We start from the raw sequence: 21,956 nt of genomic DNA on the forward strand, positions 1-21,956 counted from the left end.
ATAGAGACACAATTGACTAGAAAGAGACACAATTGACGACAAAGAGACACAAAACGACTACATAGAGACAAAACACGATCACAAGACAACTACATAGTGATGCAATATAACTACAAGGAGACGTTCAACAATGCAGAAAAGATGCTAAACAACCAAAAAAAGACACTCAACAACTAAAGAGGCGCAAAACAACTACAAAGTGACGCAAAATGACTATAAAGGGATGGAAAACGACCAAAAGAGACCCAAAACTTCGATGAAGAGACGTAAAACGACCACAAAGAGACGCTAGATAACCCATAAAATACACTCTACAACCAAAAAGGGACACAAAACAACTACAAAGGGATGCAAAATGACCAAAAGAGACACAAAACTTCTATGAAAAGACACAAAACGACTACAACGGGATGCAAAACGACCAAAAGAGACACAAAGCTTCTACAAAGAGACATATCAGTCTCTCTGCCTCTGTGGCCCTTGTTCCTTGTAGAGGTGTTGGAGGCTTTTTATATGTCCGGACGTGTCATTATCACTGTGTGTGTGTGTGTGATCACACCGCAGTGTCTTGTGTCTGATGCCTGCTCTCTGCTCTCTGTAGTCCTGAAGGACGCTCAGGACTCGTCTCTGCAGGACTTCTCGGTGCAGGTGCGGGTCAGCAGCGAGCTGGTGCGAGCCGGCCGGCCCTTCAACGTCTCGTGCGTCGCTCCCGCCGGACTCAACTTCCAGCAGCAGTGGCTTCACCCCAAGACTCAGGCAAGACGCAGCGCCGCATTCAGCGCGTGATTACTTTCCTCCACGGCTTCACCCGTCACATACTTCACCTCCTCTGCCTCTTTCCCTCATCCCCTTGTCACATTTCCATGTCGTTTCCTCCCCCGCAGCAGCCCATGAGCCTTAAATTAGCGGTTTTGGAGCTGAACCCAGCAGTGGAATATAGCTCTGAGGAGCGGCCCTCAGCGGTTACTAAGTATGTGTTAGGAAAGCAGCGATGTTGTGTCTTCATCCTGAGGACGAGCAGCCCAAGCCTCCCGGCTGCAGGTTAACCCCGCGCTGACAGGAAGCGCTGAGCAAATGGCTTCAGGGGAGAGCCGGCAGTTCAAAAGACGTAAAAGTAGAAGAAGGGTCATAAATCCTTTGACCCCCTTTGACCTTGAGACTTGGAGGACAGATGCTGTCTGCACGTGAAACATTTAATGCTGTTTTGAAGTGTCCGCTGAAAGATGTGCATGTGCTGTTTTGTTTATGTTCATCTCCGGGTTCTTAATGCATCGCCCGGTTCTCTGCATGGGGATTCCTCTTAAGCCCTTTTCCAGAGTCCGGCAGCGCCGCGCTCCTGGTTTTGGACTCAGTTGCAATTACAGGCTTTTTTTAAACGGCTCCGTGATGCTGATTTATCTCCTGAGGAGCAAGTGTTTAAACCATTAGCCCTCAGCTCCAGGAAAGAGAGAACGCTCTCCTATATTATAAAAATAGAAAAAAACTCCTATATTATAAAAATAGAAAACACTCTCCCATATTATAAAAATAGAAAAAACTCTCCTATATTCTAAAAATAGGACAAATTCTCCTATATTATAAAAAAACTCTCCTATATTCTAAAAATAGAAAAAACTCTCCTATATTATAAAATAGATAAAACTATTATATTATAAAAAACTAAAAACTCTCCTATATTATCAAAAAATGAAAAACTCTTGTATATTATAAAAAGCTCCTGTATAACATTAAAAGAAAAAACTCTCCTATATTATAAAAAAAGAGAAAAACTCTTCTATATAATAAAAAACTCTGCTATAGTATAAAAATAAAAACTCTCCTATATTATAAAAAGAGAAAAAAACTCCTATCTTATTTCAGAGGCTCTAACACGTGTTGTTGTTGTTGTTGTTTCCTCAAGGCGGTGGACGCGGTCCAGATGAAGCAGACTCTTGTGGACCGGGTCGTCTACACGCTCGGCGTCGCGCGGGCCGCTCCTCAGGACAGCGGCGCCTACGAGTGCTCCATCGCCGAGGAGGTCAGCGGCGAGGTCAGGGTCGGCAGCGCGGCCGTCACCGTCTTCGGTAAGCCCCGCCCACCGGCCCCGCCCACCGGCCCCGCCCACTGGCCGGAAACCATTTTATTTCAACGAGTTATTAAGTGGGGAAAAAACGCCCGCGCCACACACTTAATCTGAATGTAACATTGCCGCCATTCAGCTGTGTGTGTGTGTGTGTGTCTGTGTGTGTGTCTGTGTGTCTGTGTGTCATTTTCTGCCGTCCGACTGTAAAGCTTCCCCTCTGCTTTCAACATCAGCTCCTGTGTTTTATGGGATGGCTGCAGCAGATGTGTGTGTGTGTGTGTGTGTGTGTGTGTGTGTGAGTGTGTGTGTGTGTGTGTGTGAGAGGCCCTCCTCTATTTAACTTCACCTCTCTGATTTCCCTTCCTCCCTCCTTCCCTCCCTTCTTTAATCTCCCGCTCCTCTCCCCAGAGGAGAACTCCTTCGTGGCGCTGGACCACAGCGGGATTCTAACCACCGAGTTCGTGAGCCTCCTGGAGGAGACGGAGTTCACCGTCCTCATCGAGGCCTCGCCGGCCCCCAAAGTCTCCTGGCTGAAAGACGGCAAAGACTTGTCTCAGAGCTACTACGTCCTCGCCAAAACCAGCCGCCTGGAGGGCAACCGGTGAGGAGACGACTTCCTGTCCACGACTTCCTGTCCACGACTTCCTGTCCACGACTTCCTGTCCACGACTTCCTGTTCATAGATATTAAATATGTTCATATTAAATATATTCTTGTTTTCCTCGCAGGTATCAAAGCGTTCTGACGCTGCGTCAGCCGCTCGGGAAAGACGACGGGAATTACACCATCAGAGCTCTGAGCGGAGAACGAGAGGCTCAGTTCTCCTTCAACCTCAGAGTGAAAGGTGAGAGACAGATGGGCAGGTAGGAAGGTAGGAAGGAAGGTAAGGTAGGTAGGTAGGTAATATGGTTGGTAGGTAGGTAGGAAGTAAGGTAGGTAGATAAATAGATAGGTTGGTTGGAAGGTAGTAGTGTAAGTAGGTAGGTAGGAAGTAAGGTGGGTGGGTAGGTAGGTAGGTAGGTAGATAGGTATGAAGGATGGAAGTAAGGTAGGTAAGTAGGCAGGAAGGAAGGTAAGTAGGTAGGAAGGAAGGTAGGTTGGAAGGAAGGAAGGAAGGTAGGTAGGTAGGTAGAAAGGAAGGAACTAAGGTAGGTAGGAAGTAAGGTAGGTAGATAAATAGATAGGTTGGTAGGAAGGTAGTAGTGTAAGTAGGTAGGTAGGAAGTAAGGTGGGTAGGTAGGTAGGAAGTAACTTAGGTAGGTAGACAGATAGATGGATCGATAGATAGATAGGTTGGTAGGAAGGAAGGAAGGAAGGTAAGTAGGTAGGAAGGAAGTAAGGTAGGTAGGTAGGTAGGAAGGAAGTAAGGTAGGTAGGTAGGAAGGAAGTAAGGTAGGTAAGTAGGTAGTATGGTTGGTAAATAGGATAATATAATATAATAATAATGATGATGATCATAATAATAATAATAATAACAACAATAATAACAACGTCTCTCTCTTCAGCCCCCACCTTTGGGATGTTCCCTCCCTCCTCCGCCCCCGAGCTGCTGCCGGCGGTGGAGGAGCTGGTGGTGCCGCTGCACTCGGCGTTCACGCTGACGTGCCGCGGCGCCGGCCGGCTGGCCTGGCACACGCCGCTCGCCGCTCGCGAGCAGGCGCGCGAGGACAACAGCGGCCTGTCCGTCACCACCGTCGCCGTGGACAACGCCACGGCGGCGCACACCGGCTACTACGCCTGCTCCTACAGCCGGAACGCCACGGAGGAGGCGGAGGAGAGCAGCGTCTACGTCTACGTGCCAGGTGAGAGAGAGAGAGAGAGTGTGTGTGTGTGTGTGTGTGTGAGTGTGTGTGTGTGAGTGAGGAGAGCAGCATCTATGTCTGTGTGTGTATGTGTGTCTATCTGTGTGTGTGTGTGTGTCTCTATCTGTGTGTGTGTGTGTCTCTCTCTATCTGTGTGTGTGTCTCTCTCTATCTGTGTGTGTGTCTGTGTGTGTGTGTGTCTCTCTATCTGTGTTTGTGTGTGTGTCTCTATCTCTGTGTCTGTCTGTGTGTGTGTCTTTATCTGTGTCTCTTTGTGTGTGTGTGTCTGTGTCTCTATCTGAGTGTGTGTGTGTCTGTGTGTCTCTTTCTGTGTGTGTGTGTCTCTATCTGTGTTTGTGTGTCTCTATCTGTGCGTGTCTCTCTATCTGTATGTGTGTGTGTGTCTCTCTATCTGTGTGTCTGTCTGTGTGTGTGTCTTTATCTGTGTCTCTTTGTGTGTGTGTCTGTGTGTCTGTGTGTCTCTTTCTGTGTGTGTGTGTCTCTTTCTGTGTGTGTGTGTGTGACTCTATCTGTGTGTGACTCTATCTGTGTGTGTGTCTCTATCTGTGTGTGTGTGTGTGTGTGTGTGTCTCTGTGTGTGTGTGTGTGTGTGTCTATTTCTGTGTGTGTGTGTGTGTGTCTCTATCTGTGTGTGTGTCTCTATCTGAGTGTGTGTGTGTGTGTGTGTCTCTATCTGTGTGTGTGTGTGTGTGTCTCTATCTGTGTGTGTGTGTCTCTATCTGTGTGTGACTCTCTATCTGTGTGTGTGTGTGTGTGTCTCTGTCTGTGTGTGTGTGTGTGTAATGATTTGTATCCTCTGGAACGTTTCTTTCTCTTTAGATCCGGACGTCCCCTTCGTTCCGTCTCTGGTTCCGTTCGGTAACCACGTCCTCTCGGACCACGAGGACATGGAGATCCAGTGCCGGGTGTCCGATCCCAGCGCCAACGTGACGCTGCTGAACGTGGACACGCAGCGGCCGGTGGCCAGCGAGTACGACAGCAGGAGAGGAGCGCTGGGCGTGTTCACCGCCGGCACGTACGTCTGCCGGGCCGACGTCAACGGAGAGGAGCACTACAGCGGGGAGTACATCGTGCACGGCTGGGCAGGTACGACACACATGCACTGACGCACACACACATGCACTGACACGCATAAGCACAAACATACACGCGCACAAGCACTCACGTACACGCACGCATGCAGAAACACACACGCGCACAAACATGCGAGCACAAGCACACATAAACACAAACACTCATAAACAAGCACACACACACAAGCACTCGCACACATAAGCACACGCACACAACCAAGCATACACACACACCCAAACAAGCACACAAACAAGCACACACAGACAAACAAGCATGCACACACAAACAAGCACACACACACACACACACAAGCACACACACACACACACACACATACAAGCACACACACACACACACAAACAAGCAGACACACACCTATACAAGTACACACACTCATACAAGCACACAAACACACTTACAAGCACACACACACACACACACACACACTTACAAGCACACACACACACACACACACACACACTTACAAGCACACACACAGAGTTGCTCATGCTAACCGTTGCTCATGCTAACCATTGCTCATGCTAACCCTTGCTCATGCTAACCCTTGCTCATGCTAACCGTCGCTCATGCTAACCGCCGCCCTCAGGCGCCGCGCTGCACGTGGAGCTGACGGCCGAGCGCACCGCTCTGCTGGTGGGCGACAGCCTCACCGTCACCTGTCTGGCCCGGGGGTCCGAGATCCTGGAGGACCACTGGAAGTACCCGGGGAAGCTGGTGAGAGGGAACGGCAGAAGATCAGAGACGTGTTCTTCCTTCAAGAGAAAGACTTGTTTTTTCCTGACGCTCCGCTTCGCTCCGACAGGTGAACCGCGGCATCAAAACCGTGCAGGAGAACAAGCGGGCCCAGGAGATCCGCTACACGCTGACCATCCCGCAGGCCTCGGCCAAGGACAGCGGCATCTACTCGTGCTCCATCACTGACATCATCAGCAACGAGAGCCAGACCAAGGAGCTGGCCGTCCGGGTCTTCGGTACGAAAAAACCCTTCAAATGTACTTTTTCTGTACTTTCCAGTGTCGATTTTATTAAAAATATATTCGTCCGGTCTCGACAGCGAGCGAGTTCATGTCCGTCTGGCCCGAGTTCAGCGAGTACGAGTCGGCGGAGCTGGACGAGGTCCGGGAGTTCCGGGCCGAGATCAGCTCGTTCCCCGGCGCCAGCGTCACGTGGCTCAAAGACGGCGTCCCGCTCAGCGACGTGACGGCGGAGATCTCCACCAGCCTGCGGAAACTCAGCGAGACCAGGTGAGGGACGAGACCAGGTGAGGGACGAGACCAGGTGAGGGACTAGACCAGGTGAGGGACGAGACACTGGGGACGAGACACTAGGGACAAGACCAGGTGAGGGATGAGACACTAGGGACGACACACTAGGGACGAGACCAGGTAAGGGACGAGACTAGGTGACGGACAAGACCAGATGAGGGACGACACAGTAGAGACGAGACCAGGTGAGGGACGAGACACCAGAGACCATCAGGGCTCCAACCGCCACGGCGGCCGGTTTATTGTGTTCTCTTATTCGCTTCAGCTACACGGGGGTTCTCACTCTGATCCGGGCGAAGGAGGAGGACAGCGGGAACTACACCATGCGGGTGGAGAACGGAGACCAACGACGCGACGTCGGGATGATCCTCGAGGTCAAAGGTCAGAATGCAGCTTTAACACATGATAATAGACTTCTATACAACCAGAGGAGTCGCCCCCTGGTGGTCAGAAGAGAGAATGCAGCTTTAACACATGAAGCATAGACTTCTATACAACCAGAGGAGTCGCCCCCTGGTGGTCAGGAGAGAGAATGCAGCTTTAACACATGAAGCGTAGACTTCTATACAACCAGAGGAGTCGCCCCCTGGTGGTCAGGAGAGAGAATGCAGCTTTAACACATGAAGCATAGACTTCTATACCACCAGAGGAGTCGCCCCCTGGTGGTCAGGAGGGAGAATGCAGCTTTAACACATGATAATAGACTTCTATACAACCAGAGGAGTCACCCGTGGTGCTTTCGGTCTATGTCACAGTGCCGGCAGTCATTCTGGACCTGATGGACATCCACCACGGCGCCGCTGCCGGCCAGGCCGTGGTGTGCGTCTCCAGAGGTCGGCCCACGCCGCTGGTGGAGTGGTTCGTCTGCAGGAACATCAAACAGTAAGTCTGCACCTCCTTCAGGGCGGCGGCCCCGCGGGGGATGAAGCTCCACGGCTGACGGCTCCTCCTCCTCCTCTTGTTCCCTTTTTTTGTTGAAGTTGTGCCAACGACTCGGCCTCCTGGGCGCCGCTGCCCGCCAACTCCACCGAGGTCACGCTGGAGTCGCACCTGGACGAGGACGACAACCTGGAGAGCCAGGTGCTGTTCGGCCACCTGGAGAGCACGCTGGCGGTGCGCTGCACGGCCAGGAACATGATGGGAGCCGCCAGCAGGGAGGTGAAGCTGGTGTCCAACGGTGAGGACACACACACACACACAGAGATAGACACACACACACAGACAGAAGAATAGACAGACAAACACACACAGACACATACACACAGACCGACACACAAACAGTCAGACACACACACAGACAGACACACACAGACAGCCACACACACAAACAGACACATACACGCGCACACACAGACCGAGACACACACTCAGACAGACACACACACAGAGACACACACGCTGTTTGTTCCTCTGGAGCAGCTGGTTGTGTGTCGTTGTCGGTGTGAAGTTGTTTCTGACACCTGAAGCGTGTGACTGCGTTCCAGCAGCTGACAGGAGGCTTTTATTGTGAAGGGCAAACCCTTTGCTTCTTTCCAGATGCTCTCTACACCTCCTCCCTCCTTCCCCCTCCCCCTCCTCTCACTGTACCTCCCTCTCTCCCAGCTCACCTTCTGGTCCCAGTACTCTGGACTCCTGACAGACGCCATTTTGTGCTTGTTTTCAACACAACCCGTTTCATTGAAAGCATTTCCTGTGTGCCGCTTCCTGTTATCACCGTGGTGACCCGCTCTCTCCTGCACAGGTCCTCATCCAGAGCTGACCGTGGCGGCCGCCGTGCTGGTGCTGCTGGTCATTGTCATCATCTCACTCATTGTCTTGGTTGTTATCTGGAAACAGGTACTGTTGGCACCATTCCGCATGTTCATTCCCACGCCTTCATCTCTTCTTCTGCTTGTTTATTATGCGTTTGGGAAATTTTATGTTTCTCTTTTTTGGCAGCCAAAGCAGAGAGAAAATGTCTTCATTCATGTTTTCAGATTAAAAGCCGTGCAGGAATACAGGAAACGTGTTATTCACATCGCCGGATCCTTTATAGTCATGCAAAGAAATTTGTTTCAAAGTCATGAAAATTTGGTTAAAAATCATGAAAATTTGATTAAAAGTCATAAAAATTTGGTTTAAAGTCATGAAAATTTGGTTAAAAGTTATGAAAATTTGGTTAAAAGTCATGAAAATTTGGTTAAAAGTCATGGAAATTTGGTTAAAAGTCATGGAAATTTGGTTAAAAGTCATGGAAATTTGGTGAAAAGTCATGAAAATGTGGTTAAAAATCATGAAATGTTGTTTGAAGTTATGAAAATTTGGTTAAAAGTCAAGTAAATTTGGTTTAAAGTCATGTACATCCATTGGTCAACATGTGTGTGTGTGAACCCTGAATAAAAAGTAAAATTTCCCGACCAGGACAAAATGGCCGTCGTCCCACCGTGAGGTTAACGGTCTCCGTCGTGTGTTTTCTCCGCTAGAAGCCGCGCTACGAGATCCGCTGGCGGGTCATCGAGTCCGTGAGCCCGGACGGCCACGAGTACATCTACGTGGACCCCATGCAGCTGCCCTACGACTCCAGATGGGAGTTCCCCCGGGACCGGCTGGTGCTCGGTGAGTCCTTGTGGTTCCACCGCTCTTCTCTCCGTCGTGGTCGTGGTCGTGGTCGATAACGGCGTCTGGTCTCTCTCCTCCAGGTCGCATCCTGGGCTCCGGGGCCTTCGGGAAGGTGGTGGAGGGAACCGCCTACGGGCTGAGCCGCTCCCAACCCGTCATGAAGGTGGCGGCGAAGATGCTGAAACGTGAGTTCCTCTGATCGCCGTTAGAAGACGTGTGATGTGTCTCTCCAGCGGGGAAGTGAAGGGTTAAAGAGTGTTTTTAGGGGAGGAGTCAAGGACTGATTTGATTGGCTTTGGCCTTTTTCTTGATTTTACATAATTTTTAAATTCCCCTTTTAAAGGCACTTTGCATATGAGATACACACTCATGTGTTACATCAAACATTGCAGAACAATCTCAGCTCTCTATACAATGAGGCTCCATTGTATAGAGAGACCATAAAGTGGTAATTTGGCCCTGAAGCTGCAAAACTGAAGCTTGTTTTTTGCTTTTCTCTTGTGGACAAACTGTTTTGGTGATGGAAATCATTTTACCAAAGGTCTTATGTTCACAAAAGCAGTGAAATATATGAATAAAATGGTAGATACATGCAAATAAATGTCTAATACCAAATTTTTGGATTATAAAATAGACATTTGTCCCCTTACCTGTAGTCTATAAGGAGATCTTGATCATTTTTCGTGTGTTTTAAACAGTTTTCACCAGTTTTTTTTAACCAGAAATTGGAGGTTTTTTTGGCGCCTTGAGTGCCGGCAAGTCACGTTATGTGAGAGAGAAGGCAACACCAACAACATAAACAGCACTATGGGTCAGAATAATAATGTGTATTTTAGATTTAAACCTATTGTTGTGCGATATGAAACAGATCAGGTGGTGTCATGGAGGCTTAAAAACTAAATAAGACTAAAAAGAACAATCCCTGTGGCCCTTTGAACCCTATAATACCCAAAATATTGAAAAATACTGCAGAATCCGACTCTGCAGGGTGACCTGAATGCACCTTTAAGGCTGAACCTGGTTGTCCCGCTTACATTTGGCCACGCCCCCTTTTCCCATCAGCCACGGCGCGCTCCAGCGAGAAGCAGGCGCTGATGTCCGAGCTGAAGATCATGACTCACCTGGGACCGCACCTGAACATCGTCAACCTCCTGGGGGCGTGCACCAAATCAGGTAAACGACACACACACACACACACACACACACACACACACACACACACACACACCTGCAGACTCTTGACCTTTCCCCCGGTGGTTCCTCAGGGCCCATCTACATCATCACGGAGTACTGTTTCTACGGCGACCTGGTCAACTACCTGCACAAGAACCGGGAAACTTTCCTGAGCCTGAACCCGGAGAAGAGCAAGAAGGAGGTGGACATCTTCGGGATCAACCCTGCAGACGAGAGCAGCAGGAGGTTGGTGTCCAAAACCCTTACACACACACACACACACACACACACACACACACACACACACACACACACACACACACACAACCTTTTTTCTAAATTAGTCTAAATTAAGTCCTACTTTAGCATAATTTTAGGAAGAGCTATGAGTATTTCTTTCTCTCTCCTGACCACCAGGGGGCGACTCCTCTGGTTGTATAGAAGTCTATGCTTCATGTGTTAAAGCTGCATTCTCTCTCCTGACCACCAGGGGGCGACTCCTCTGGTTGTATAGAAGTCTATGCTTCATGTGTTAAAGCTGCATTCTCTCTCCTGACCACCAGGGGGCGACTCCTCTGGTTGTATAGAAGTCTATGCTTCACGTGTTAAAGCTGCATTCTCTCTCCTGACCACCAGGGGGCGACTCCTCTGGTTGTATAGAAGTCTATGCTTCATGTGTTAAAGCTGCATTCTCTCTCCTGACCACCAGGGGGCGACTCCTCTGGTTGTATAGAAGTCTATGCTTCATGTGTTAAAGCTGCATTCTCTCTCCTGACCACCAGGGGGCGACTCCTCTGGTTGTATAGAAGTCTATGCTTCATGTGTTAGAGCTGCATTCTCTCCTCTGACCACCAGGGCGCGACTCCTCTGGTTGTATAGAAGTCTATATAAATGACCCACTTCCGATATAAAGTCCACGTGTTCTCAAGCACAAAATAAATAACCACAAAACTTACCGTGAACACTAAATGCTCTCAGTTTTTAGTTTACATTTTTATTCACTTTCGCTGACAACACCTGAGGTTCATTGCTTCATAAACATCCCCGGTGACGTCTGATCGGTAACTCTATCGCCATTTTCTCCGCGGTCGAGGAGATCGTCTGGCGTCTTCGCTCTAATCCAATCGCGGCCCTGAAGTGCTCTCGGCTTTCAGCCATAATGTCATTTTCTTGCAGCTACCTGTTAATTCTGTCCGCGGTGAAGCAGCATCTCTCTCTCTCTCTCTCTCTCTCTCTCTCTCTCTCTCTCTCTCTCTCTCTCTCTCTCTCTCTCTCTCTCTCTAATGACTCACTGACCACACCTCGAAATATGACCATAACATGATTTCATCCCCGCTGCCGCGGGCCAGACCCGACCACGTCTTCCTCTCACGCCGGAGCCGGAGCCAGGGGAGAGGATTTAAAGGGGCGCACACACAATAAGGGACAGAATCAGTGTATATATATATATATATATATATATACATATATATATATATATATACATATATGTATAGCAGAGTTTGTACGGAAAAGTCCAAAATGTGGTGTAAATGTGTTATATTCATGTGTTCATTTACGCTGACTTTGAAATAATGAATCTGCTTTTAAAAGAAAGAGGCTCAAAATATCAGCAGCATACATACAGGCATCTATATAAATGTTTATTCTTTCAATCAAACTATTGTCTCTCATTCATTTGAGTCATTTAAGGTTCACTGTATGCTTTGAATCCTCATTGTTAGTTTAAATACTACATTTTATTACTTTTTACTGTTCACACACACATTTCACACAATGTTTGCTCATGGACATCTGGTTAAAAGTCATGAAAATTGGCTTAAAAGTCATAAAAATGTGGTTTAAAGTCATGGAAGTCGGCTAAAAAGTCATGGAAATTTGGTTAAAGTTGTGAAAATGTGGTTAAAAGTCATGAAAATGTGATCAAAAGTCATTGAAATTTGCTAAAAAGTCATGAAAATGTGGTTTAAAGTCATGGACATGTGTGTTAAAGTCATGTAAATCATTGGTCATGATGTCTGAACCCTCATATATATATTTAGAAACGTAACCGGGTGTGTTTTCATGGTCCTCTCCGCTCTCAGCTACGTCATCCTGTCCTTCGAGAGCAAAGCGGACTACATGGACATGAAGCAGAGCGACAACACGCAGTACGTCCCCATGCTGGAGATGAGCGACCCCTCCAAGTACTCCGACATCCAGCGGTCCGAGTACGACCACCCGCCCTCTCAGAAAGGTACGCCGGGTTAGAGGTGCGCTGGTTAAAGTTGCCCCCGTGTGTTTAGTTCCTGCTTCCCTGTCATTACAGAGCGGGGTAATTGTAGCGCGCGGCGCGCTAATGTCCGGTTTGGGAGCCAGCTGAGCCCGTTGCTATATTTACCACATGTGACGAACGCTTTTACCCACGCTGCTCTCTGTCTGTGTGTGTGTGTGTGTGTGTGTGTGTGTGTGTGTGGACCCAGAGGACGAGATGGACGAGCTGATGGACGACATGAACGAGGGCCTCAGCACCACCGACCTGCTCAGCTTCACCTTCCAGGTGGCCAAAGGGATGGAGTTCCTGGCCTCCAAGAACGTACGTTCACCGCACACGGAGACACTGGATGAGGTGGAGCGCCCCGCGTGGAGCGCCCCCACGCTGTCAATGTAGAGCCACGCACTCAAAGACGCTCATTATCGGCTCTGTGTTGTCATTTTGCATCGAATTCTAGTTGTTCGCCGTCTATTTTTGGTCGTTTTGCACCTTTTTTTAGGTCTTTAGCATCTCTTAGTCGTTGGTTTAAGTCTTTCTTTGGTTGTTCTTCTTCTCTTTCTGGTCCTTTTGCAACTCTTTGTAGTTGTTTTGTCTCTTTTGTAGTTGTTTTGTCTCTTTTTGGTCATTTTGTGTCTCGTAGTAGTTGTGCGTCTGTCTTTGCTTGTTTTCTGTCCTGTATCGCTCATTTCCTGTCTCTATGGTTGTTTTGCATATTTTTCTAGTCCTTCGGCATCTTGTTTTGGTCCTTTTGGTTGTCATTTTGGTCCTATCGGGTCTGTTTTTGGTTGTTTTGTGTCTTGCCAACAATAAATATGAGCAGTAACTTCCAACAGGCCGTGAGCCTGTCGAGCTCCGTGGCTTTAAGCCCTGCAGCCTCGCGTCACCCTCCTTCCTGCTGGTTGTGTATTTCCTCCTATACGGCGCTGGCGGCGCCGGCTAAAGGGAAACCAGCGGCTGCGGGCCGATGAGCGGTCTCGTGAAGGCTGCCGAGCCGCTCAGGAGAGCGGCCAGCGGCTGCATATAGCCGGGGCTAGAATTACCGGGCCGCCGCCCGCCCGCTCAGCTTCATAGTTATTATCCCTAAATATCCAGCGGTCGCAGCCGCCCGCTCCCAACTGGCATGTTTACACAAAGCAATATGAAAACGCCATTAAAAAGAAATCAAAAAACATCAACCCGGCTGAAATGAAACACTTCCAGAAATAGAAGCCGTCGAGGAGCTGTGGGAGCGGAAAGAGTCGGGTTCAGGGAAACGGGTGAAAAGCAACGTGTGTGAACCTCTCTCTCTCTCTCTCTCTCTCTCTCTCTCTCTCTCTCTCTCTCTCTCTCTCTCTCTCTCTCTCCCCCTCTCTCTCTCTCTGCAGTGTGTGCATCGCGACCTCGCCGCCAGGAACGTGCTCCTCTCTCAGGGCAAGATCGTGAAGATCTGCGACTTCGGCCTCGCCCGAGACATCATGCACGACAACAACTACGTCTCCAAAGGGAGTGTGAGTCCCACCGCCGTGCTTTAAAAGTCATGGAAATAAGGTTAAAAGTCATGGAAATATGGTTAAAAGTCATGGAAATAAGGTTAAAAGTCATGGAAATGTGTTATAAAGTCATGGACATTGGGTTTAAAGTTATAGAAATTTGGTTTAACGTCATGAAAATTTGGTTTAAAATCATGGAAATATGGTTTAAAATCATGGAAATATGGTTTAAAGTCATGGACATTGGGTTTAAAGTCATGGACATTGGGTTTAAAGTCATGGACATTGGGTTTAAAGTCATGGAAATATGGTTTAAAGTCATGGACATTGGGTTTAAAGTCATGGACATTGGGTTTAAAGTCATGGACATTGGGTTTAAAGTCATGGACATTGGGTTTAAAGTCATGGAAATATGGTTTAAAGTCATGGACATTGGGTTTAAAGTCATGGACATTGGGTTTAAAGTCATGGACATTGGGTTTAAAGTCATGGAAATCCATTTAAAGCGCTCCCTCTCTCTCCTCCATCGCTGTAGACCTTCCTGCCCGTGAAGTGGATGGCGCCAGAGAGTATTTTCGACAACATGTACACCAGCCTGAGCGACGTCTGGTCGTACGGCATCCTGCTCTGGGAGATCTTCTCCTTAGGTGAGCCCACCACACACACACACACACACACACACACACACACACACACCAGAGGAAGAAACGACCTTTGCGATGTGAGTTGAGCTGATGGTGTGTTGCCTCTGAAGGTGGGACCCCGTACCCGGGCATGACGGTGGATTCGAGCTTCTACAACAAGATCAAGAGCGGCTACAGGATGTCCAAACCGGAGCTGGCGCCCGATGACGTGTACGTTGGTCACGTGACCCGCCGGGCGACGCGCACGATGGCCGCCGGGTCAGAGTTCCTCAAGTCAACATCGTCTGCTTTGTTGTGGTGTTCCAGGTACGAGATGATGATGAAGTGCTGGAACAGCGAGCCGGAGAAGAGGCCCACGTTCCTGAGTCTGAGCGACAGCGTGTCGTCTCTGCTGCCCTCCAGCTACAAGAGGGTGAGTCCTCTGGGTTCCTCTCAGCTGCTTTCCTACTCTCCTACGCTCCTACTTTCCTACTCTGCTCCTCTCCTCCTCTCCTACTTTCCTAGTGTCCTACTCTCCTGCTGTCCTACTCTCCTAATCTCCTACTTTCCTACTCTCCTACGCTCCTACTTTCCTACTCTGCTCCTCTCCTACTTCCCTACTCTCCTTCTCTCCTACTTTTCTACTCTCCTACTTTCCTACTCTCCCACTCTCATACTTTCCTACTTTCTAGTCTCCTATTTCCTACTCTCATACTTTCCTACTTTCTAGTCTCCTATTTCCTACTCTCATACTTTCCTACTTTCTAGTCTCCTATTTCCTACTCTCATACTTTCCTACTTTCTAGTCTCCTATTTCCTACTCTCATACTTTCCTACTTTCTAGTCTCCTATTTCCTACTCTCATACTTTCCTACTTTCCTCCTCTCCTCCTCTCCTACTGTCCTCCTCTCATATTCTCTTCCTCTCATACTCTCCTACTTTTCTACTCTCCTACCTTCCTACTCTCCTACTCTCACACTCTCCTACTTTCCTACTCTCCTACTTTCTTACTTTCCTCAGGGTTCTTACAATCATGGAAAACCTGGAAAAGTCATGGAGTTTTAAAATGGTTATTTCCAAGGCTGGAAAAGTCATTGAAAATCACCAAGATTTCACAACATATTTGGTCATAGAAATTTGGTTAAAAGTCATAGAAATTAGTTTTAAAGTCATACAAAAGTCATATCTCAATTCAAAGTCAATTTTTCCTACTTTCCCGCCCCTCACTCTTGACTCCTCCCCCTTGGAGGATTGACTCCTCCCCTCTCGTATGTCTCTTGAGTCTCGTTGTCGAGTTAAAGTGCATGTTTATTTAAAAGGTGTCTCATTTGAACCCCGTTCCACTTCCTGTGAGGGGCCTCAGCGCTGTGAGCTGTGTTTCTGTTCAGCGAGTGATTAGAGGGCAGCTGGGCGGCTCCGCCCGACCTCCCACTCAGCTCCACCCACATCAAACACAGCGTACTTAATCGGCCTCGGGGGTGGGGGGGTTTATTGGTTCTGCGCTCCTTCCTTTGCACATTGAAGTCCTGTAACGCGTCCCCGTCTGCCCGCCTCCAGCATTACGAGCGGGTGAACCGCGAGTTCCTGAAGAGCGACCACCCGGCGGTGACCCGGGTGGTCGCCGAAAACGACGACGCCTACATCGGCATCGGCGGCAAGGACCCGGCGGGCAAGCTGAAGGACCGGGAGAGCGGCTTCGACGAGCAGCGGCTGAGCTCCGACAGCGGCTACATCATCCCGCTGCCCGACCTCGACCCCATGAGCGACGACGAGTACGGGAAGAGGAACCGGCACGGGTAAAAAAAAACACACAAAAAAGACTGAACAGAACCACATCCGAGCTGAACTCCTGTTTCCAGGATGATTAAAACGATCACTTACCTCAGCTCGTTAACTTCTGTCTTTAACCGCCTTCTTCTTCTTCTTCTTCTTCTTCTTCTTCTCTGTGAGCGCCACGTCGCTACTGAGCATGTGCGAACTCTCAGAGAAGACACTCTTACTGTGTAGTTTTTCAACTAGTTCCACTAGTGACAGTGACATCTAGTGGTCAGACTACGAAGTGACACGTGCATATTTTATTTTGGCGATCTTGTTTTTTTGGACGTTACGATTAACTTTCATAAACTGAAAAACACGAGAAGTAAAACAGCCCAAACTCCCAAAACAGCCACCTGTCAATCACCTGGTAGCCCCGCCCCTAAAGCTTCCCCTTATTATGGTCTGTTTGACTGTAACAGACCATAATGTACTAAATGACATCACGCTGTATAGAAGAAGACTAGAAACTAGAGATTGAGACATAAACTCATGTTTACAATGTTTACTGAGGGAATACATCAAGAGAGAAGTAGAGTCACTTATATAGACTTCTATACAACCAGAGGAGTCGCCCCCTGGTGGTCAGGAGAGAGAATGCAGCTTTAACACATGAAGCAGAGACTTCTATACAACCAGAGGAGTCGCCCCCTGGTGGTCAGGAGAGAGAATGCAGCTTTAACACATGAAGCAGAGACTTCTATACAACCAGAGGAGTCGCCCCCTGGTGGTCAGGAGAGAATGCAGCTTTAAAACATGAAGCAGAGACTTCTATACAACCAGAGGAGTCGGCCCCTGGTGGTCAGGAGAGAGAATGCAGCTTTAACACGTGAAGCATAGACTTCTATACAACCAGAGGAGTCGGCCCCTGGTGGTCAGGAGAGAGAATGCAGCTTTAACACATGAAGCAGAGACTTCTATACAACCAGAGGAGTCGGCCCCTGGTGGTCAGGAGAAAGAATGCAGCTTTAACACATGAAGCATGGTCTTCTATACAACCAGAGGAGTCTCCCTGGGTTCACAAACAGACACTAACTCTTCGGGTCCTTCTTCAGCTCCGAGACGTCTGAGGAGAGCGCCATCGAGTCGGGCTCCAGCAGCTCCACTTATGCGAAGCGCGAGGGCGAGACTCTGGAGGACATCACGCTGCTGGACGAGATGTGTCTGGACTGCAGTGACCTCGGGGAGGACAGCTTCCTGTGACGAGCACCACGCCGCCCGCAGAGGAGGAGGAGAAGAAGAAGGAGGGAGGGGAGGACGCAGGAAAGAGATAAAAAAACTTGTTGAATCGACCAAAAAACTGTCTGTCGACCCTCCGCTCCTCTTCCTCCTCCTCCTCTTCCTCCTCGACCGCCCATTCAGAGGACAGAACGAAACACTAAAATACCACTTCCCCGTCTGGATGTGGCGGCCGTTCGCCCTTCACTTCCTCCCTGGACGCTGCCCCCTGCTGGGCTGGAGGAGTGCGCGAGCGCGGAAAGGGAACGAGACACTTTAAGGGACTCAAAGTGTCGGGACCTGAAACAGATTTATTTTCACACAACAAACAGAAGCTTAATCCCATTGGGGCATTTTTCTAACAGCAATATAAGCAAGAAGGGACGAATTCAACGCCACAGGATATCATCCATATGATATATATACACGTATATGTGTGTATATATACATATTTAACCACTACAGAAGCACTAAACTGAAGGACACTCGCACCGGCAGGTAAACTCACCTCACACTCACCTGCTGCCAGAGGAAGCACCTGATGCGGGCACAATCAGAAGCAATACTCCCATTTTAAAAAGCACAAACTTTGTGTTGTTGGTTTTTTTTTGCCGCATGTTATGACCATTTATACTGTTTTTGTTTTTAAACTCAGAAAAAAAAATGTGCGGCTAATCAAAAAAAAATGTATTTTTGTACTTCATCGTTATGTAAATGTGTGTTATTTGTCACCCGAAACACACACACACACATAAAAAACGAATTGTGATTGTATTGTAAATAGCTCCAGAGTTGTTGTTGTTTTTATAAAGAGACTTATTGGGATAACAGTTATTTTATGTAAGCACATATTAAGCTTCTGCACCCTCGGTGGAGCCTTCTGATGGATCCGCTGCAACAAAGCAAATATTACGCATTTTCCTCCCGCAGGAATCACAGTTGCCATCGTATAGCGGGCGGCTTATAGCCTTTGAGGACGAGAAATATTAATGTTTTATCATGTTTTTAACGTCTGATATGGATAGTAATCAATTTAGCTGCGACAAAAAAAGGAGGAAGAGCGTCACCAGGAGGTCGTGTGCTCTGTGAAGACAATCAGCAGAAGTAAAAAACTAACGTTGGACTATAAACTACAAACTGTTTATGAGAAGTGGGCGTGGTCTGAGGTTTTGAAGCCTTGATTTTGGCGAATTGGCCACCGCCATCTTGTTTTTATGCAACCAGTGAAACAGGAAGTGACCATATTAGGACTGAGGAGGGTTGTAGAGACGCCGTATACGTCTCTTGTGTTGACCTGTCAATCACCTTGTAGCCCCACCCCTAAAGCATAGGCTTCTAAACAACCATAGGAGTCGCCCCCTGGTGGCCAGGAGAGAGAATGCAGCTTTAACACATGAAGCATAGACTTCTATACAACCAGAGGAGTCCCCCCCCTGGTGGTCAGAGGAGAGAATGCAGCTTTAACACATGAAGCAAATACTTCTATACAACCATAGGAGTCGCCCCCTGGTGGCCAGGAGAGAGAATGCAGCTTTAACACATGAAGCATAGACTTCTATACAACCAGAGGAGTCGCCCCCTGGTGGTCAGGAGAGAGAATGCAGCTTTAACACATGAAGCGTAGACTTCTATACAACCAGAGGAGTCGCCCCCTGGTGGCCAGGGCCTGTTTTGTGTCCTAGAACAAACCCTCAGACCTTTTTTTCAGACACCAACAACAACACATTGTCTTCCAGACGAGGGAACAGGAAGTGTAAGAGTCACTTCCTGGTTCTTGACTCTTTCCCGCAGCTCTGGAAGCTTCTAGAGACTCTGACTCCGTTCACTGTGACATAATCTGCAGTCGGTTTGTTGCACTTTCCTCGTTGTCTCCGTTTGGTTTCCGGGTGTCGCAGAAAGAAAGAAAGAAAGAAAGAACGAAACAGAAGAAGTGAAGAAGTGAAGGTACAGAATCTAATAATAGCAACGACACCGTGATTTATACTGTGTTTCAATATGTTACGTCATGTACATTCAGATGATTTATATTTCAATAAATGAGTTATAATGTAACAAAAGAAAGAAGTCGTGTCCTCTGGCTCTCTGACTTTCATATATTTTAAAAGATTATATTTTGTGAAGAACCTTTATGAAAAGAGTGTGTGTGTCATGAGAGGGGGAACAATGAGCCTCATTGTGTTTATGAACATTACATTCATGTTAGAAAAAAAACATCCATATGAAAAATATGACTGGGAGAGGAAGTGCCTTCAGCTGTAAGACACACGCACACACACACACGCACACACACACACATGCACACACACACACACACACACACACACACACATGACCAGTGGTGTGTAAAAGCTCCCGGGGGTCGTGTGATGATTTATTGAGGCAAGAAAAGAAGAAAAAAACATTTAAAAAAAACTTTTTTAGATGATTTATTTTACGTTTTAATAAGCAAACCAGGCATTCAGTTATTAAATATAACAGAAATCTGAAAGTTTAATAAAGCTTCAAAATTCTTAATTCATGTTATAGACTTTAAATATTACTCAAAGGTTTCTACAGTTTATAAATCTCTTTGTTTCACTCCATAACTCAAATGAAAAACCACCAAACATTCATGTTCTCCTTGTTTTTAATTCATAAAATGTATATAAACGAGGTTGTGAACAAAGCCCTTTGCATAATCCCTCAGAATATATGTAGGAATAAAAGAGTAAAGTTATGTAAATGAGGTTATGAATGAAACTTCACCTCAAACATATGATGTGCACAAGCAATCACACTGAATTGACGTGTATACTTTACATAATTATGTCATTGACTATAAAACACGCCGTTAGATGCAGTGAGACACTCGGCCTCTAGAGGGAAACGTCCTCAGGTCCTGAAGGACGCGTCCTTGCCGTCTCCCGCCACCAGAGGGAGCCAGAGTCCAGCTCTCGCTCGGTGCGTTCAGGCGCTGCAGCTGCAGCGTGGGAGACGAGGAAGCCGAGGAAGACGAGGAGCGACTCGTGATCTGAGGCTGCAGGTGTTCGTGGCTTCATCAGAGATCAGTAGACAACGAGGTGCTCAGCTTCACGACCTCGTCCGTCAGGCCGCGAGCGCGCCGTTCATCCTCATCCCCGTCAGGACGGCCTCCTCTGCGGGGCTTTGATCTAGTGGATTATGCGCGTGTGACAAGTATTAATATCGGGGCAACTGTTGAACGCATTTCGTCTTGCGCAGTTATACAACCTCGACGGTTACTCTTCCTTTATTTGTCTATCCTTATTCAGTCGCGCTCGACTGGTTTTCCCTTCTTTAATCGTCATCTTCTGTTTGCAAAGTGTTGCAGCCTGCAGGCGGACACACACAGGGGGGCAACACAGCTGGAGCTGCAGAGCCCAGAGCAGCTCACAGAGCAGCCCACAGAGCAGCTGGCACTGGATGGACCAGTTGCAGGTAGTCGGGTGGAGATGCTCTTTAGCATGTCACCGTCTGCAGGAGCCGGCAGTTTGAAGGCTAACGCGCGGGTTTAGCGTTAAAGTGGACAAGTTGCGACGGAGGCTCGCAGCCGGGAAACACAAATCATCACCGAGGACTCGCTGGAAATGTTTGTGTTCTTTGTGGTTGAAATGAAACGACTGAGCCCGAGAACCACAACCCGGCTTTTGTTCTGGTTACAAGGAAACGGGTGAAAAATCCCCTCATGATGATAACGCGGCGGCCGCTGGACTTTGAGGCGAGCATGCAAAGTGTTTCAGTAAATGTGCAGCCGTAAAATGCCTGAAGGTTTGGCCGAGCGGTTGCAGTTATGGAAATGTGTTTCCAGAGTATCTAAGTTTCCATTCACGGGTTTAACGGTCAGCTTCAGCTCAGTGGACACAGCAAACTCTTTTATGAGGGTTAGCAGCGTGGTGAGGCTGTGCTGTGAGCTAACGTTAGCATGCCGACATGCCGCAGGAGCAATATTTACCAATTTATAATCAGATATTGTGGTAATATTTGTGAACTAAACTCAAAGACAAAGTACAATTGAGGCCGATATAGATATCCAACTTGTGTAGCGGCCGCAGCTAACAGTGTAGCGTGGGGTTAGCGTTGTGAAGCATTGTAGCATGTAGTTAGCGTTGTGAAGCATTGTAGCATGTAGTTAGCGTTGTGAAACATTGTAGCGTGTGGTTAGCGTTGTGAAACAGTGTAGCATGTTGTTAGCGTTGTGAAACATTGTAGTGTGTGGTTAGCATTGTGAAACAGTGTAGCGTGTGGTTAGCATTGTGAAACATTGTAGCATGTGGTTAGCATTGTGAAACACTGTAGCATGTTGTTAGCATTGTGAAACACTGTAGCATGTAGTTAGCGTAGACGTCGAGACGCTTCACAAAACAAATGAAACCTAGAGGAGGATTACAGCGACATCTGGACACCATTTTCACAACAATCCATCCAAACAGCTGTTGACATGTTTCAATCTGGGATCAAAGGTGTTGGACAGACTGACATTGCCACAAACACACACACACACATACACACACACACACACACACACTTGTTAGAGTTCCAGCAAAGCAAATGAGCCGCCTAATTT

The 21,956-nt window shown here is 47.9% G+C and overlaps 1 protein-coding gene across 3 annotated transcripts in view; it reads left to right on the forward strand.

The window, feature by feature from the left end:
* The window catches only part of pdgfra (platelet-derived growth factor receptor, alpha polypeptide), a 22,566-nt gene extending 4,390 nt beyond the window's left edge, over positions 1–18,176 (forward strand). For all 3 annotated transcript variants that reach the window (XM_068592827.1, XM_068592826.1, XM_068592825.1), the window contains exons 5-29: positions 602–756; positions 1,901–2,063; positions 2,471–2,663; positions 2,791–2,906; positions 3,568–3,864; positions 4,705–4,971; positions 5,567–5,694; positions 5,783–5,951; positions 6,035–6,224; positions 6,511–6,626; positions 7,001–7,127; positions 7,226–7,422; positions 7,987–8,081; positions 8,708–8,840; positions 8,924–9,028; positions 9,906–10,016; positions 10,109–10,262; positions 12,101–12,252; positions 12,479–12,591; positions 13,635–13,757; positions 14,275–14,386; positions 14,494–14,593; positions 14,690–14,795; positions 15,920–16,158; positions 17,233–18,176. In XM_068592827.1, the coding sequence (XP_068448928.1) occupies positions 602–756; positions 1,901–2,063; positions 2,471–2,663; positions 2,791–2,906; positions 3,568–3,864; positions 4,705–4,971; positions 5,567–5,694; positions 5,783–5,951; positions 6,035–6,224; positions 6,511–6,626; positions 7,001–7,127; positions 7,226–7,422; positions 7,987–8,081; positions 8,708–8,840; positions 8,924–9,028; positions 9,906–10,016; positions 10,109–10,262; positions 12,101–12,252; positions 12,479–12,591; positions 13,635–13,757; positions 14,275–14,386; positions 14,494–14,593; positions 14,690–14,795; positions 15,920–16,158; positions 17,233–17,380 (3,809 nt within the window). In that variant the 3' untranslated portion in view covers positions 17,381–18,176. The remainder of the gene's footprint in view (positions 1–601; positions 757–1,900; positions 2,064–2,470; positions 2,664–2,790; positions 2,907–3,567; positions 3,865–4,704; positions 4,972–5,566; positions 5,695–5,782; positions 5,952–6,034; positions 6,225–6,510; positions 6,627–7,000; positions 7,128–7,225; positions 7,423–7,986; positions 8,082–8,707; positions 8,841–8,923; positions 9,029–9,905; positions 10,017–10,108; positions 10,263–12,100; positions 12,253–12,478; positions 12,592–13,634; positions 13,758–14,274; positions 14,387–14,493; positions 14,594–14,689; positions 14,796–15,919; positions 16,159–17,232) is intronic.
* Positions 18,177–21,956: the final 3,780 nt, after the last annotated feature.

Source organism: Clinocottus analis, unplaced genomic scaffold (assembly GCF_023055335.1).
Source record: "Clinocottus analis isolate CAN_PGR_092001 unplaced genomic scaffold, fCliAna1.0.p SCAF_28, whole genome shotgun sequence".
Taxonomy (NCBI): domain Eukaryota; kingdom Metazoa; phylum Chordata; class Actinopteri; order Perciformes; family Cottidae; genus Clinocottus; species Clinocottus analis.